The sequence below is a fragment of the Schistocerca gregaria genome, chromosome 1 (assembly GCF_023897955.1).
Source record: "Schistocerca gregaria isolate iqSchGreg1 chromosome 1, iqSchGreg1.2, whole genome shotgun sequence".
Classification (NCBI taxonomy): Eukaryota; Metazoa; Arthropoda; class Insecta; order Orthoptera; family Acrididae; genus Schistocerca; species Schistocerca gregaria.
The window spans coordinates 162,303,003-162,322,344 of NC_064920.1; the positions used below are offsets into that span (position 1 = coordinate 162,303,003).

Consider the following 19,342-nt stretch of genomic DNA (forward strand, 5'->3'; position numbering starts at 1 on the left):
GGCCATTGCCGGGAGTCCCGATGCCCCAAGGAGACAGGCATCTACTCCTTGGCATACGCAGGGAGTTAACGGCGCAGGCATCAGTAGAGCGATCCCTGTGTTGTCAGGGGGCTACAACCGACAGGGTACATGGCGGCCCCACCACAACGGACTGGCTACCGTGCTGGATTTCAGGTGAAATGTAGCCCATGATCGTCATTGGCGCATAAAGCGACACAGCAGAGCAGACTGCAAAAATCGCACCCAAGAACAAAGCCACGCCCTAGAGATGGTGAGTGGGCGGGACAGCTATGCGACGACGACCAACCAAGCTAGAGATGGTAATGAGCGATGGACACATTGCACCTTGTAAGGCGCCCTTCCCCAATCAGCTCGCTCTTCGGAAGAATTTAGAAGATGGAGGTCAAACCCGTTAGGGGACCATCTCACAAGGCCAAAACGTTTGAGACTCCTTTTAGTCGCCTCTTACGACAGGCAGGAATACCGTGGGCCTATTCTTACCCCCGAACCCACAGGGGGGAAATATCAGCTGGCCAAGACAATAATGCCTGTTTACACATCACCAAATACTGAGAAAAAACTCTCTAATTTTCTTTTGTATTACTTCATTGTATCAAGATTACAATACCGTGCCATTTGTAAATATTTTTCACACAAGAGGTCAAAAATTAATGGAAACCATTTTGATCATATGAGAGGCAAAATCAAACCTGAAATTGAGAAAACAATTTCATCAGCTGTGTAAGTCCACAGATTATGATTTCAGTAACACTACAGGATGAACTTCAGAACTGCACTGGCGGTATAGGACATTAAAAATATCAATTAACTGAAAAAGCACATTTCAATAGTATAGTTCACATTTATATTTACTGCTCTGTGAGAACATTATTACTGACACCATTACAAACAAGTTGTTATGATTCTCACTAAAGAAGATTATTCAGGGAAAAAACCTTCAATATAATAAATAATGTTTTTTTTTTTTTCTAAAATGTCATTTGCTTGTAGCAAATATTTTAAAATAAAGTGCCCCCCCCCCCCCCCCCACACACACACACACACAAAATTCAACTTAGAGAAAGTGGGAGAGAGTTCATCTAAGCTAAATGGAAAACATCGCATATTTACAAAATTGTAACAATTTTTGTCACCCGAAAGGTATCACTATTTCACTGAAGTTCTAGCTGGTGATGATATAATTCCCATTAATGTTGCATCTGCTTCAAGCAGTGTCAAGTCACGAGATGATCCTAAAAATTTACTTGATAACTCCAAGTCCTTAATTCGAATTCGCACTCTGGCTCCCCGAACATAATCACTGAAACAGGAAAAAACCAACGGGTTATAAAGAAGGAATAAGATTTCTGGATTTTGTACCAATACACATATGGTGAATAATGCATTAGTGTGAAATGAATAAGAACAGGTAATATACCATGATTGATAAACAGAGAGACTTCATTAGAAATTTAATTAATTCATCCAGCAGACAGAATCAATGAGTTAGGAAAACTGGAAACTAAAAAAGCCAATGTGCCTCAAACATACTTTAGATAAAAAATAAGAAGTCTAAGTAAAAGCTTCTGTTCCTTCACATGATGTGTCACTTCATAAGAATTTAATATGGTATGAAAGTAAATTAAATTTTAGTACTAGACTACGTCGCAGAGATTCTTAAATCAGAATGGACGTCATCAATCCTATGCTCATTTTTACTGTTGTAAAACCCACCTTTATATCCAAAATCACTAGCAAACACTTGTGAAATTTTGAGGCAATCTGTTCAAATCATCATAGTGGAAGGCATTTTTACTGGAAGTATTTGGCCGCCAAGTAATAGTACTGTCAGTCTGTCTGAGACGCACGTTTAGCTGTGTGTTCATATTGGGGTTATTTGCGAAGAATAGACTACGCACTGACATCATAGGTTTTCTGGAATGCCATGATCATCACAGTCAGCCATGCTATACAGACACGTATCTGGCAGTACACTTGCAAGATCAGCAATTTTATCGAAGGGTAGATCATGAAGTTGACATGCTGAGTTGCAGACAGGCACAACAAAAAGATTGTTACTTGTTTGAGCTTTTGGCCGAAGTGCAACCCCCCTCCGCCCCATACACACAACTTGGCACAGCCTGAAGGGACTAGATGGTGGCAGGATAAGGAGAGAGGGGGAGGGGGAGCAGAGAAGGAAAAAGACCAGTGATTGTGTTGGAAAGAACTGCATGCAATGAGGGGTTAGGGGATGTGACTTGGAGGTAGTGATAGGACAGGGGGGATGCAAACTGTTAAGTGTAGAATGAGGGCAGTAAGTGGAGCCTGGGATGATTTTAGGAGGGGAGAATGTGCTGTAGGGATAACTCCCATCTGTACCGTTCAGAAAAGGTGGTGGTGGTGGAGGGGGTGCTCCAGATGGCCCAGGCTGTGAAGCAGCCATTAAAATCAAGCATGTTGAGCTGCATGTTGTGCCACAGGGTGATCCACTTCACTCCTGGTCACAGTTTGATAATGCTTCTCTTTCTGCTGGACAGCTTGTTGGCAGTCATACCAATATAAAACACTGTTTAATGACTGCAGCGGAGTTGGTATTTGACATGGTTGCTTTCACAGGTCACCCAGTCTCTGATTGGGTAGGGTAAGCCTTGAAAGGGCTGGAATCTGAAGAGCTGGGTTGGTGGACTGGGTAGGTCTTGCACCTGGATCTTCCATAGGGATATGATCCCTTTGGCAAGGGACTGGGAATGAGTAGCACAGATATCGACTAGGGTGTTGTTGAGATTCAGTGGGTGACAGACCACCACTTGAAGAGGGGTGGGAAGCATCTTTAGTAGGATGTCCCTCATTTCATGGCATCATGATACACACTCAAAGCAATGACAAAGGATGTGATTCAGTTGTTCCAATCTGGGTTGGTACGAGGTCACAAAGGTGGCGCTTTTTTGTAGCTGGTTCTTGAGGGTGGTAGAAGGATTGGGGTTGTGTGAGGATAATGCACGGTAAATCTTTGCAGACTAGATCTGGGGGATAGATCCATCTGTGAAGGCCTTTATGAGACTATCTGCATAACGGGCAAGGGAGTTATTGTCACTGCAGACATACCATCCCTGGGTGGCCAGGCTGCAGGGGAGAAACGTTTTGGTGTGAAAGGAATGGAAGCTGTCAAAATGCAGTTACTGTGGGTGTTTGGTGGGTTAAAGTGGACAGATGTGTAGATGGAGCTGTCAGAGGAAAAGGTCAACATCTTGGAAGGTGGCTTGAGGGTGATTTGGCGAAGTGCTTAGGAGTGACATTGACACTGTCAAGGAATGGGCGTAGGGTGTCACGGCCCTGATTATGAAGAAATCATCAAAGAATATGAACAAGATCAGGGGTTTGGGGTTTTGGGAGACAAGGAAAGTTTCCTCAAGATGGCACTGTTGGATACTGTGTGGGTGCCCAAGACTGCCGCAGATTTGTTTTTGTATACCTTCCCTCCAAAGGACAAGTAATCTCACCCCTACATATGCCGTCCTCTGCCAACACACCTACTGGTCTTTTCCCCTTCTCTGCTCCTCTCTTTTTCCACTTCCCTCCTCCTCTCTAACCCACAGCCTCCCAAATATGCACCTGTGCACCTGGCAGCCTTGTCCTGCCACCATCTAGCCCCTTCACATTCTGCCAGGCAGCACTGACTTTTCCTTCTCACCTGTATCCTGCTAACCCTCCCTCTTTCCCCTCCACTCTGGATCACTGCTCCCATTTGATGTGACAGAGTTGAATTCTGGCTGGGAATAGCAGTCACAAGTGCATGAGGTGTACCTACTTGTGTGTGTGTGTGTGTGTGTGTGTGTGTGTGTGTGTGTGTGTGTGTGTGTGTGCTTTTCGTTTCTGAAGAAGGCTCAGTGACTACATCCCTTATAAGTATACTTTACTTTTACAAATCAATTTTTTTGGTCTTTGGCCTTTTCTGAAAAACCAATTTTATCACCAGCAAAAGATTAAACAAACCTCCCTTGAATATCGTCAATCTGTGATTGACCCAGTAAATTGTTTTATTTACATTTTCAAGTCACAGCCTTTGTGACACTGTCCTTTATGGGCAAAGTATTCATAGACCTATGTTTCAAAGTGAACAGGTTGTAAACTGTAGAAATTTTGACTGAATGCACTGAGAAGTACTGGTCAATATCCAAATTTGCTTAAAAGAATTAAAGCAAAGGTGTCTAGGATAACACACTAAGCATACCAGCACTGAATATATGGGACAATTTTTTTTATGATTACAGGATACTTCAACATTGAGCTCATTAGCAGCTCAGCTATAATACTATATTGTCATACCAAATTTAAAACTCAAAAATAAACCATAAATCAGTGAAAATATCACAAATAACAAGTATACAAAAGTTGTAAATTGCAAATGGTTCTACATCTTAAGTGTTTGCTGATCAGGGGCAGCATAAAGTACAGGGTAAGTTTAAACTTCCAGACCCAAGTATAGAAACTGAAAAGGAAAGAACAAAAGTTCAATAATCCTATGAGTGTGCATGGTCACATACAATATATGCAAGTGCCTAACTGCGCTTTCTGCACTGTGAGCATTTTTCCAAAACTGCCTCAGATTCTCATAAATCCAAGCACCAATTAACTATAGTCCAAATGCTGTTAATGTGCAACGCGGAGCAATGTTGGAAGTGACTGTTGCAAAGCACAACAGAAATGTGAGATGCAATGTCGACATCTGATTTTAAGTGTAATTATCTACATCATTGTTTCATTTGAACTGTAGTGGATTATTTATAAGAAATATATGGTGAAGCAGACATATGTCTACAAGATGATCATGGGTGAGCACCATGTAATATTCTTATAGCCCATTTTTGCACAATGAAGACTGTTTACAATATACATAAATAATCTAGTAGAAAATGTCAGAAGCTTCAAAAGTCTTTTTGCAGATAATATGGTTACCAATAAGAAGATAGCAATGACACACATGGTGGATGACACATTTTGTAATCCTGAATCTAACCTTATCCCAACCTTGTGATGCGCTATATATCAAAGAAAACAGTGGTCAACAATCTGCAGTAGAACTAAAATCACTATAACTTTGTTCGTGGTGATTAACCTCTAAAAGCAAACTCACGACAGAAAAATTCCAGTTTCAGTACATAACCTGCCACATTACCAACCAATGAGCAGTCCTGTTTAGCACTTAATTGCAGATTACAGGTGACACAGGCAGATTCAAAATGAAAAAAACAATGATAGGAAGAAAAAGATGCAGCAGATTGTTAGAAATAAAAAATTACATTTAAACCAATTAATTGCATAAGAATAATAATCAAAGTCTTTTGATTAGATTTAAGAAAATTTTGCTGCCTTTGACATGATTTGAACCTGTCATCTCCAAAACTTAGGTGAATAAACTAACCCTTCCACTACATTGCATTTGATTCTTATATTTGTGACTTTGGCGTCCCAGTAGCAATGGTGAATTCCAACCTTCAAAAATTCAGTTTCACGCAATGTCACCCCCCCCCCCCCCCCCCGTGTGTGTGTGTGGGAGGGGGGAGGGGGGGGAGTGGTTCTGATGTGTGATACAAACCAAAATGAAAAGATCAGACCCAGGATTTGGGATCCAAACACATCACTAAAGAAAGGCAGACAATGATTTGGAAGTAAACTGACCAACTGTTGTGACAGTTCAGCAACCGCGAACAGTTCAGGGATGGCTGTAGGCTCCGATTGGTGGAAACCAGCTGCAGCACGTGAAGTGTTACTATAAAGTAATTTTAAAATGACTATAGTGGATCTTATTGTTAAGGTACATAATTTTAAAGAAAACTTGAAAAATAGTAATACCTGCTGATGACACAAGCATACTTGTGAAGAGTCTAAACTCCACCTTATGATACACAGCTCAGATGATAGCTGATGTCTCTCTTGCAGAATTATGGTACATGTTTTATGTGCACAAATTATGACATAGGAGAATGAAAATCTCATCTACAGAAATCAATATGGATTCCACAAAAACAGATCTTGTTAAACTCCGCTATCTCTGTATCTCCACAAGATCCACAGCATTGTAGACATCAGTGTTCTACCAGATGGACCTCAACACATCACTCTTAAAAGAATAAAACCAGCAAATGTAAATAAAATTTTAGGAGTCCTCCAAAGAAGTGTGATAGGACAGTTAGTTACATGTTCCACACATCATTTTGCATGAGAGGTCATAATGATGTGGAACAAGACATTTTACATTCGCATCACATATTAATTTGTAGCTACAGTTACATTCTGAACATTTCTAAGTTAGTTTTCTTTTCTTTACTTACAAAAAGAAAAAAGATATACAGACGTGAATTAGTAATTCCTACCAACCACCTTTTACACAATATAGTAATAGAAATTCTTCTGTGTTATAGGAGCTGTCACAGAGAAATCTTCTCAGTTTGTTTTCAAATTTCATTTTGCTGCCTGCCAAACATTTTATATCACTGGGTAACTTATCAAAAATTTTTGTTGGAGCACTGTTCATCTCTTTTTGTGCTAAAGACAACCTTGGTGTGGAGAAACGTATGCAATTTTTGGCTCTGAGCACTATGGGACTTAACATCCGAGGTCATCAGTCCCGTAGAACTTAGAACTACTTAAACCTAACTAACCTAAGGACATCACACACATCCATGCCCGAGGTAGGATTCGAACCTGCGACCGCAGCAGTCGCGCGCTTCCGGACAGAAGCGCCTAGAACCGCTCGGCCACCACGGCCGGCTTATGCAATTTTTTTTTTTCCCCACTTCTGGTATTGTAATTATGTACATCATTGTTCCTTCTGAACAGTATTGGCTTGTTTATAATAAACTTCATGAGTGAATAAATGTACTATGAAGCAGTAGTCAGAATGCCCAATTCCTTAAACAGACATCTATAAGATGATCATGGGTGACCACCACATATTATTCTTAGAGGATGTTTTTGCAAAATGAAGACTGTTTACAATATACATAAATGATCAAGTAGAAAATGTCAGTAGCTTCAGAAGGCTTTCCACAGATGATATGGTTATCTATACGTAGGTAGCAACGCCAGAAGACTGTAGCGATTTGCAGACAGGTCTGCAGAGGTTTGACCAATGGGATTGGCACCTGGCCATGAACGTAGATAAATGTAACATTGTGCATACACTGGAGAAGAAACTCACTACTGGATAATTATACTTTTGATGACTAATTCCTGGAAACAGTATCTACCAGAAAATATCAAGCAGTAACCATCAGGAGTGACCTTAGTGGAATGAGCACATAACACAAATACGAAGGTGGTTTGAAAAGTTCTCGGAATCACCACGAGAGGTCAGCGCTAGTGCAATGAGTTGTTCACATGATATGCATTGTACTGTTGCCTGTAAACACGTGCCACGTCAGTGCTCTTGGAAGAGAACTGTGGAAGTGACGTGGCTCTGTTGTTGTTCCCGCATAGTGATTTGCAAAGATGGAAAAAATTGAGATTCGAGCAGTGATTAAGTACTTCGTACAGAAAGGTATGAAAGCAAAGGACATTCATGCTGATTTACAGAATACACTTGGGGATTCTGCTTCTTCACATTCAACTGTTGTCAAGCGGACAAGTGAATTTAAATTTGGTTGGGAGTGCTTAGATGATCCATGCAGTGGTCGGCCAAGATGAGTCACTACTCCAGAAATCATTGCAAAAGTGCACCAAATGGTCATGGATGATAGCCAATTGAAAGTGCATGAAACTGCTCACACTTGCCAGCTGTCTTCTGAAAGGGTATATCACATTTTAACTGAAGAATTAGAAATGAAAAATTATCTGTAGGACGAGTGCCGCGACTTTTGATGCTGGATCAAAAATGCATGAGAATAGGCATATCAGAACAATGCTTGGTTCGATTTAGGAGAAACGAAGGAGATTTTTTTGTGCCGTTTTGTGACCACAGATGAAACTTGGATGCACTACTATACCCCAGTTACAAAACAACAGTTAAAGCGGTGGAAACCTGTTGATTCTCCACGACCAAATAATGTAAAGACAAATCCTTCAGCGGGAAAGGTCATGGCATCTGTGTTCTGGGACATGAAGGGGAATCTGATTGTAGATTATCTCCCCACTGGGCAAACAATTACTGGAGAATACTATGCTAACCTCCTGGAAAAATTGCAGCACAAGATACGCAAAAAAGGTCAGTTTTATCAAGGAAGACAGCCATCTTCCAGCAAAGACAGTGCATGCCCGCATACATGTGCCATCGCCACAGAAAAATTACACGAACTAAGGTATGAATTATTGCCACACCCGTCTTATTCACTTGATGTGGCTCCGTCAGACATCCATCTATTCCCAAAACCGAACATTTTTCTTGGTGGATGATGATTCACTTCAAACGAAAAATTTATAGCCAGAGTTGACAACTATTTTGCAGACCTGGAGGAAACTCATTTTCGAGATGGGACCAAGGCACTGGGGCATTGTTGGACCAAGTGCATTAATCTACAGGGAGACTACAAGAAAAAAGAAAAAGAAATTCAGTGATGTAAGTACTTTTTTCCAATTCCATCCCGAGAACTTTTCAAACCACCCCCCATAGTAGGGGGGGGAGGGAGGGAGGGAGGGAGGGAGGGAGGGAAAGTGGCAAAAAGAGTCCTAGAAGGTAGTTTTCTCATCATGTCAAGCAAATTTACTATGGTACAGCACAATGCAAAACAATCAACAGGATGTCACAACAGAGAAAAAAAAAGCAATCAGCTAATGGTACAATTATAATACTTTGCTCCAGTAATTTCAGAAAATGTATCAAAAACCTCTAGGTCTTCAAAGTTTTTCAATATTCTCAAGATACTAGACGTTCGCATAGTCCATTGAGTTGGGCAAAGGGGTTGTAGACCAGCTTGGTCATTGGTGCTCTCACAGTGTATGCTTCTGAAAGTCCCATCCTTTTGTTGGATTCCCTTACAGTGTTTATTAAGTCCTTAGCTAAAGCCGTAATATCCCACATACATGTAAGATGTGAGCAGTGCAGTGCACATAACGTGTGTTTGGTTGTATATCCAAAACCAACTTTTTTTAGTCCTTCAAACTTACCTCTCATATTCGAGGCACCATCATAGCACTGTCCTATTAAGTTTCCCATTGACAAATGAAGACGAGCAAAAATGTCTTTTAAAATACTAACCGGAGTTTGTGATTCAGTGTTGGGGGTCTCGTATAAGCCAATAAAGTCTTTGTTGATAATTAAGGAATCATCAACGGTATGAATACAAAATGACACTTGTTCGTGAAGCGAAGAATCACTTGTTTTGTCAACTATAGTAGAAAAATGTTCAGTCTTCTTGACTGAAGCCAATACCTTCCTCAATAAAGACTTCCCTAGTAGATCAATGACCTTGTTTTGAATATTGTGGGAAGTCCACTTATAGCCTGAACACCCTAACCAATCTTTAAACTCAGGCATTTCATTCTTTCGGAGTTCCAACAATTGAAAAAAAATGAGCTTACATCTTCGTACCCTCTAATTGCTAGCACTTGTCGGCATAGAAATTGCACGGTAGTAAAAATTGTCTCAACGGCCTTTCTTCATATCACTAACTGTTCATTCAATAGGAAGGCCACACTTCAGTTAATGATAGAATTTTGTTTCAGATCATCATCATTATGCGTAAATGTATTTTCATGAAGACAGAATTTTTCCAGTTAGAAAACCTTACGGAAGTAAATGTATCTTCTTTTTTTGAAGAAAATTGTTATAGATTTTTAGCATCTTGGCAGGATTCTCAAATTTATTTATTTATTTATTTTTTATTTTTTTTTTTTTGTAGATGCTTCATATTCTAGCCATGTATATTTGATCAACCAATACTTCTGAAATGATCTTCCCTTATCGGATTGTCCAGGTTTCGGCTGTGAACAGTGATCGTCTGAAGACGATGAAGCACTTGATGACACAATAATTGTTGGAGGTTGACTTGCAGTATTGTCAACTTCCAAGCATGCCTTTTTGGTAACAAATTGATCCATTGCAAACTTAATTCACAATACACTAAGAGACTAAAGTAAATGAATAAAATATAGTCATATAAAATAGTCCACTAGAGACTGAAGTCAGAACACTAAACGCATCTGCAGCATGCACTGAACGAAACTAGCCACACTGAATGACTGCGACAGCAGGTTGGGCTTTATATAGCTAAAGTGTTGTAATGTCTTGAAGCATCAAGGCAGAGGGTTCCAGGCACTTCTGCTCCAGTCCTTTTGATGTCACCATGGCCGCAATGCTGGCCCGCCAGTGCCAGGCTATACCTGAAGGTTCGCGCACCGGGACAAATTTTAAGTGTGTCCGCAGCACTGTAACACGATCATGATTCACACTACTCATTTTCAGTTATACTGCTTACTACCATAATAATTATTTGTTTTAATTCATTACTGAATTTATTTTAAAAGGTAGCTATCGTCACACAAGGAAAATAAAAAATTCCAACATAATTTTGTGATTTTACAACGTATAATATAACTAATAATTTTCTTAAATTATTGGAGGGGCTCCGCCCCCCCCCTCCCCAAACGAATTTCTGAGGGGGCTCGAGCCCCCTCGGGCCCCATGGAGTTGGCACCTGCGTAGAGATATCCCAAACATTCTGGTATTTTTTGTATTGTTATGTAACCATCTTATCACTTAACCGATGAGAAACCCCTCAAGTACAAAAGATATAGGCTTTCTCAAATTTTAAGACGTCAACACTCTTTTAAACAGAGAGAATAGTCCATATTGCCAGTTGGTTTAATCAATTTATATTGTTAGCGGTAGTAAAATGTGAAGCTAGTGACAAATGCCTTGGGAGCAGGTGAGGAGGGGGGGGGGGGGGGGGGCGGCGGCAATGGAGTGGAGTTTCAGAAACACACAGCCATAAAATGAGCAAGAGTAAAAAATGAAGCATATACAAATTGAAAATGGAATACAGTTCAACCAAAACATCATAGTTATGACTGTAGGTGAATTCTAACCTGAAATTTAGCATTGCGTCAAAACAGGTTTAATTACCACAATGAACGTAATAATGTAGGACATTAAATCAACTGAATATGTAATTATATTTCCAGTTGTTGGATGAAGTGCACAAGAACTAAGATAACGGAGGCCAGCAAGAAGGAATTATACAGTATGGATTCTTTCAAAGCCTTATAGGAGTAAAACCAGTGGCACCAAAGAAGCCTAAAAGTGATAAGAAATTTTTATCCTTTTGGTTTCTTTTTCCCAGTCATATGTTCACTGGTTATTAAGATCTGAAGTAAAGATTAAGGTTTGAACAACTGGCTTCCAATGTGCTTTTGGTGTCAGCAGTGACCAAATAAGGAGTCTGTGAAATGTGCTGAAAGAAGGTAAATCTCCACAAGATTAGTGGCTTTAATGGTGGAAATAAAAAAAAATCACAAACTCATTTCCAGTCAGGAAAGCACAGTATACTAATGAAGAATGGAATTATCTTGACCCTAAATTTAATATGAAGAGTACATGACAGATGTTCAAAAACATTAAATAAGATATTTGAGTTGACCATTGATTGTATGAGAAAAATTTCCATGGACATTTTAATTTAAACTTTGGGCACACAGGTGGGCACATGTTGCACGTGTAAAGAGCTCAGTGTGAAAATCAAAAGTCTATTCTGAATTAATGCTGCTAAAGGGCATAAACAGCTGAATTAATAGTGCACATGAGGTGTGCTGATAAATTCTTCACAAAATTATATACAGTTAAAGCAAAAACTATAACTGATTCTACCACTGCAGGCCTCTTGTTTGGTTTTATGCAGAACCTGCAATTGCCTCAATACCAATAAAAGATATGTTTTACTAGAGACAGGTTTCAGTAAATATCTTTCAAGTGCAATACATATGGGGTGGAAGAACCAGGATTTATCTCTGTCATGAAGGAAAGCACAAAAAAGCAATAATCAAGTCTGTTAATTTCTTTTTTATTATATCAATGAAAATGTTGAACAACATGTTAGGGTCCTTCACCTGTGCTCTGACTATGTAGAGGCCAAAATAAAAATCATAAAATGGTGAGATTTTGTTTAATGCTTGTCACACAAGGAAGCTTTCAGTTCATTACCCATTACTTTCCAAAAATAGGCCACTCTTTATCTTTCCAGTAAGAGAGATTTCAGCACCGTGAAAATGCAAATCAGAAAGAATATGCAGAATTAATAATAGAATCGAGCACAAAGATGAATTTTTATGTGAAAATGTCAAAACAGAACCAGTACTAAATTTTAAGGAATTGTGGCTGAAGAAAAAATGCTATTTCTGTCTAAACTAAGGGAAGGGCTAAACACAGAAATGACAAATAGCTCTTTCATGTAACAATTCATGCAGTTTTGCTAGTCACATGAAACACTTGATGTTAAAGTTAGACCATTCATTAACTGGGCAGGAGAGCACAAATCCCAACTGGCTGATCGAATTGTAATTCCACTAAACCCTGTAAGTCAGGCTTATCAAGGTCATGCGCCCATAAATGAGAAGAAAATGCATGACCTAAGGTGATCTGTACCATTCTTACCAAAAGAACAAATCATCAAGAACTTCTATTCTGACATATACAACCAGCCAACATGTGTCAAAGAATGAACTATGAGTGGAGTAATGCCAAAGAGAATGGAAAATAGCCATAATTTGATTTTTGAACATATAAGCAATAAAGCACAAGTTAAGTACTGATTTATGTTTATTACAAAATGCTGAGAAAGCCCACATGTTAAATAAATAAATTTTAACGTAGTGTTACAAAAATATTCTAGGACTGCCTATACAGCATTGGCATTCATCCCTCTACATTAATTTTAATGAAAACAGAGTAGAAAAATTGCATTTCTCTACAATTTTAAAACCTGGAATGTTTGTTGTATCTCCTGAAAACTTTCATTTCTTGGATATGAGGGGTTTCTCAACACTCCCATTTAACTATCCCCCTATTTCCTCCAAACAACCACCCCTACTAACTTCTCACTACAAACCACAACACCCCTCCCACCAACTAATTACAATTTTTCTCCACCAAACACGATACATACTAAAATTAAATTAGAAACAAAATAAAAAAAAATCCTTACAAAATAAACTACAACTTGAGAGGCTTTTACCAATATGACCTTCTAATCTGTGGGTAGAGCAAGGCATCAAGACAATTTTGAGCAGAAGAAAAATGGTGGGATGTGGATGTGACTCCATTACAGCCATGGGTTAAAACAGAGGCAGTGGGAGGGGCATACAGGCTAAAAACTGGAAATAACTGTATGCTTTTAAGATATCCTGATAATAACACCAAGATAGGGCATGTGGTAAATGTAAGGATGGTTTGGGAAATGTCGGATAACTATACAATAATTTCCAGCTGCTTCAATAAAACTTTCAATGTAACAATTGGAGGTAGGAGCACTGGAAGAATAAACTACTACAGTGTGCTGGATACAGTCTGGTTTAATGATAGCTCCAAAACAGATGCAGACACTGGGGCCAGGGTATATAGTGTACATTCTGTACCAGAACACAATCTCTCTAGGAAAACTGGCAATGGTATTCCAGCAGGAAATACTCCATCATGGTATGCACAGAGGAAACTTTGTATAGGCATTACATAGGATATTGCATCTACATTTATTCAGACAGCCAAGCAGCCCCGAAATCTCTATCGGCTCCTGCAATGTAATCAAGGATTGTTGCAGAATGAAACAACTGTTTCAAACTAATGGGGAGCAACAGGGTAATCCTGCTATGGGTTCCTGGTAACTCAGGAATCAGTGGCAATGAACAAGGTGACACGCTAACGTAGGACAAGTGTGACAATTCCATTTACTGCACTGGAACCTGTAATAACCATCACTAAGGCCACAGTTGAATCTAAACTACAAACTACAAAACTGGATTAACAGGCAGCATGATGAATTTTGGACTGTGATCAAAAACAAAAACATTCCAAGCTAATATACCAAAGCCACACTTCAAGGGAAGTTCTGTAATTCTGGGCATCAAAAGGAGACTCACTATACTCACAGAAGGACTAATGCCAGGGTCAATGGAGGCGGCCGAACCCACCTGTCGCCTTTGACCCGTGACATAAGGGTGTTGAGTTGTGTGACGTCACCACAGTGCGGAGTTTAGTTTATGACTGTGTTGTGGTTTTTTATATCGTCTTGTTGCAGTTGGTGGTGTCCTCTAGTGGTGTGTGTGTGTGTGTGTGTGTGTGTGTGTGTGTGTGTGTGTGTGTGTTTGTGTGTGTGTTCCACTTGTTATGTGGTGTATCGGATTCATTTGGGTGTCGGTGCTTGAATTGTGCATTTATCTGTCGTGATTGTTATAGAAGAATGGAATTATCTTCTGTGAGCTAAGAATTAAGTTTCCGTTGTGTTTACATCATTGCAGTGTCGTTTGATGGTTAGGTATTTGTTGTGTGCTAAGTCGTTTAATTCAATTTGTGGCTTCTTTTGTTAGGTATGGATACGGCTTCTAAGCTTAATAGTGCATGCCTGCGGGTTGAAATGAGGGACAACATGTTGTCTGTCATTAAGTTTCTGTATCTCTATGAGCTTGTGACGGAGATACTGAAATGTGGCGTATGCAAGTAGAATATGCAAGTTGAGGGCTAGGGTGTAGCACCAGAACTTTATGGTAAGTAGTCGTTTTTTGAGTCTATTGTTTGCGTGTTACGATGTTCAGTGCGGTTTTTATGTGTTGTTGGGTCGGCGTTATTTACTGCATGTGTTGGTGGTTGATGTTTTGGTATCGGCACTTGTGGTTGATTTATGTATCTAAGAGGAAGTACGGGATTTCAATTTTTTGGTTTTGTCAGTTGTATTTGAGCTGTATAGGTCAAGGGAAGTGTCCGATTCTGCGTCATCGTAGCTATGTGTGTTTTGGTACCATGAGCTGCTGTTAACATATGTAAGTCAAGAAGTGTCCGATTCCAATTTTTGTTGTTTTAGATGTTGGTTTTGTGGTAATGATAGTTGCGGTGTGATTATAATTTTTGTAGTAGTTGGTTTTTATTTTGTGGTATCGACAATTGCAGTTGAGCTATGTAGGTGAAGGGAAGTGACCAATTGTAAGCGTAGCAGAGTTTGGAAATTTTGTGGTGTTTTTATGCTGTCGTCTATGAGGTTTGGGATCGTGGGGTGTGTCTGTATGTGTTTATATTTAGTTTGTGCCCACCCAAAAACCCCCAATTTCCCGCACTGGTCCCACTAGTTTGATTATATTTTTGGAGAGAGAAGCGTTTGTTGGTTTTATATGTATTTTTGTGTTTGATGTCATGTTTATGTGATGAAATCATAGGCGCCATATTGGAGACATTGAGAATGATTGTTTCCGCCATATTGGTGATGTCATGGGTCAAAGCAAACGGGTGGAAGCTGACACTTCTGTAATACACGAAAATACATTGAAAAACCAACACACACACATTCCACAAAAAACCAAGTGTGGGAAATTGGGGGTTTTTGGGCGGGGACAAAGTAAATATAAACAAATTCAGACACACACCACCATACCAAACCACACAAAATGATGAAAAAATCAACAACACAAAACTCCCAAAATTCCATTAAACACAATATCCTCTTGAATCAGACACTTCCCTTGGCCTATGTCGCTCAACAGCAGCTCCCAAACCCACAAATTGGAATCTAACACTTCCCTTGACATATATAGCTCAACAGCAACTCCCGATACCGGAACACTCACAGCCACACATTGGAATCGAACACTTCCCTTGACTTCCAAATGTGTAAGTCATGTCACAAGGGTGATGAAACTGTATCAAGCCTAATCTTCCAATGCAAAGGGTTGTATATCAGAAGACATACAATATTTTAGTCATCGAGTCCTGAGGAAATTGTGTATAATAAAGAATTAGTAATAGGCCTGCTACTACTATTAGCGTACAGGTTGGCTTTCTAGAACCACAGGGAATGAAACTGCGCAAGAAACTGTTTAGGTGCAGTTAATAGTGGAGCAGGACTACAGTTTTTATCTCCTGTTCAAATCATATATAGACCCCACATACAGTGACTGAAGAAATGGTAAACAATGTTCTTAAAAGGGTCAGTGAATGGTTTTCTACAAACAGTCTCACTCACAGTTTTGAAAATACATGTTCAGTTCTGCAGTCTAGAAGTACTACACCAATGGTGAGGAAATAATGAACAGAATGGGAACTTCAAAAATTCTAGGTGTCTATGTTCTTGAGAATTTAAACAGGAAAAAAGGCATTTTATAAAAAGAATGGTTGCTACTCACCATACAGCAGAGATGCTGAGTCGCAGATAGGCACAACAAAAAGACTGTCACACAACAAGCTTTCAGCTAACAAGGCCTTTGGCAAAAATACACACACACACACACACACACACACACACACACACACACACACACACACACACACACACACACACACACACACACACAAGCAATGGGTCAACAGAATGGTCCTATTTTACGTTGTATTTGACCAAGCCCTCTGGTGGAGCTGAATTTAACATGTGGTATTGTATTCATTCGAGTTTTGGTTGTCATTGTGTTAACATGGTCTTCAGTTTAGGTACTTGGAGCAGTAATGAGAGTTGTGGAAGTGTTTTCAGTGATTTATTAAGTTGTTTTGGTTATATGTTTGGCATTTGATGTGCAGAAAGAAGTATAGTTTTTAAAATTGCTTTTTGGTTAGGTATGGATATGATAGTGAAGTTCAAGAGTGTATCATTACGTTCTGAGATGAGTGATGATATGGTGTCTGGTACAGTTTCTCCAGGTGTCCGGTTTATTACTTAATACATTTGGTATCATGTTTATGGTAACAACATGAGACTGACTAGTATGTGGTGCTATAAGTGTGTGGTGCACAACCTATGTAGTATTGCTGGAGGCTTTTGTTGGTGTTTTTTTGGCATCAATAGCTGCGGTTGAGCTATATATGTAAAAGGAAATGCCCGATTCCACTTTTCAGGGTTAGCTGCTGGTTTTTTGTATCGATAGTTGCGAATGAGCTATGTAGTTCAATGGAAATGTCTGATTCCTGTAGTTTTGTTGGTGTAGTGGAATGTTGTAATTGAAGTCATTTTTTTATACTATGGGATGGTGCGGTTTTTTTTTTTTTTTTTCCTCTCTCTCTTCCACCCTTAACCTTGTATGAATTACCTATGCTTGTAATTTTTCAACCTTAAATTTTCAGCGCATAGCCACATTTACAAATTAATGTGTGATGTGAATGTAAAGCTTGTTCCACAACATAATTTATCATGCAAATAATCAATGGAACATGAAACTAAATACCTGATGAGTTTTAATGTCAGAATCTCTCTTTTCAACATACACTTACTCAAATAAAAATGTTCTCCATTACAGGCTGTACTATTTTGAAACAGTTACTAAATATGAAAGTTGTACATCCACAATGGGCAATGTTTTCATTTGCAAAATATGTAGACACCCACATGCAAAAATAAAATTATCAATTTACTTTGCTGGGGAGTGAAATATTCAGTCCAGTGGTTCTTTGTTCCACTCCCATAGTGAAAGTGTGCCCCCAAACTAGTCAAATTGAATGTGTACACTTCAAATCATTTACACAATTTATCAAACGATGATTAACAAGTCATTTGATATTCAAATCGCAAATTATTTTGTACAAAGGCCTACATGCTAACCATTTAAAAGTTTTTGTAATTAAAAAAAAAGACACACAGATGTGATTTAGTAATTCCTACACACCACCTTTTACACGTCACAATAATACAAATTATTATATGGAACAGGACTAGTCAAAGAGAAACTTTTTCCATTTTATTTTCAGATTTTACTTTGCTGTTTGCCAGTCATTTTGTATCACTGGGTAAGTTATCAAAAAGTTTATTTGCAACAATGTGCACCACTTTATGTGCTGAATACAACCTTAATATGGCATAATGAATGCTTTTTCTCTTCTGGTATGTACGTATGGATATCATTGTTCCTTCTGAAATCCTTTTGAAATGGTGTGTGTGGAGATGCAGTGACAGAGAGGGGGGAGAGGGAGATTTTCTTACACTAAATCTTCACTTACGTGTACCAGACAGTAAGTCTACATACATAATTCATTATAATTTGCCGTATTACTTCCATTGCACGAAATGATCCAAGAAAAAGGAATTACTGTTTAATTCCACAGTAATCATTACTTGAAACTTGGCACAATTTACAACACCTGTGTGCAATATCACAGGGTTAATTCAATACAAACTTGCTAGTAATAATCTGAGACCAAAGTAAAGATTCAAATACCTCCCATTCCTTGGTGGACGCTGGCATACGCAATGAAATTTCCAGCCGAAGTCTACGTATAAATCATCGTCAACAACGTGAAATATGGTACCTTCTACAACTTTGCCCACAGGATCGCCTAACTGTAAATGCAAACTAAATAAAAACACGAACACGAAAAAGTAATATGATCAAGATTTTAATATAAAAAACATACGTCAATAAACTTTGAATTTCTCAACAATGCAGGAAATGTAAGTTCTTCTTGAGCTGCAGGAGAATCTTCTGCAGTATACTTTGCGAATGCTTTTGCAAAACCACTTAATTTCACGTTCTTTTCCTCACGACTGTCTTCCTCCGTGCTTCCTGAACCAGCAGAAACTGAGTGCCGTCGAGATACAGTTTTTTGTCCACATAAACCATGCGCAAAGCTAAAGTTATACGCGACATTGCACCATTGCCTACTCCTAACCAAGCTCATTTTCTAGCGATCACCCAAGGGCCGGGTTGTAAATGTAAACACGAACAGAATCATCTGAAAATATTTCATATCTCTGGGGCGAATATCAAAGATTGAGAAATACTACGCGCAGGACGCGAGACTCAAATGATCTCTACCGCCGCCTCTGTAAAGAACACCGCATCACTAACAAATTCACAGCCGTTACAATTCACAAATAATCTGTACACGGCCGTCTGTACTAATATCGGCGAGCGTACCTGTTGCTTTATTTATATCACACTGCAGCTCTGTATTTAATGGTTATTTCGAATAGTTCTTACACAAGGGAATAGATTTTAGGTAGATCAAAAGACATTCCTGAATAATGAAAATGAACTTGGTTTGTCCTTAGATGATTTGCCGTGAAACTGAAAATTCTGTAAAATAAAGCTGTAATAGAGGTATAAGCCAGAGCAATCAACAAAATCCAAAATTGGAAGTGTCGTCTAAGAAGTTGCAATATGATTCCGCATGAAAATATTGATTTTCTGTGCATTGATATGTTCCAGTTATAAATTATATCGGTAAATT

At 39.0% G+C, this 19,342-nt stretch overlaps 1 protein-coding gene across 1 annotated transcript; it reads right to left on the reverse strand.

Moving 5' to 3' along the window:
• Positions 1-842: 842 nt before the first annotated feature.
• Positions 843-19,254, reverse strand: LOC126335868 (28S ribosomal protein S28, mitochondrial). The gene is made up of 3 exons (XM_049999343.1): positions 18,527-19,254; positions 18,331-18,452; positions 843-1,321 (listed from the first exon to the last, which is right to left on the reverse strand). The coding sequence occupies exons 1-3, from the start codon at positions 18,788-18,790 to the stop codon at positions 1,168-1,170; spliced, it is 540 nt and encodes a 179-aa protein (XP_049855300.1). The 5' UTR covers positions 18,791-19,254; the 3' UTR covers positions 843-1,167.
• Positions 19,255-19,342: the final 88 nt, after the last annotated feature.

Bases quoted from the DNA above. Each gene is read 5' to 3' on its own strand.
- LOC126335868 (XM_049999343.1), bottom strand. From the start codon at position 18,790: ATGAGCTTGGTTAGGAGTAGGCAATGGTGCAATGTCGCGTATAACTTT. The intron at 18,453-18,526 runs GTATGTTTTTTA...TTGCATTTACAG, and splicing joins GAAATTCAAAGTTTATTGAC to TTAGGCGATCCTGTGGGCAA. The intron at 1,322-18,330 runs GTATTTGAATCT...TTCCTGTTTCAG, and splicing joins CGTCCACCAAGGAATGGGAG to TGATTATGTTCGGGGAGCCA.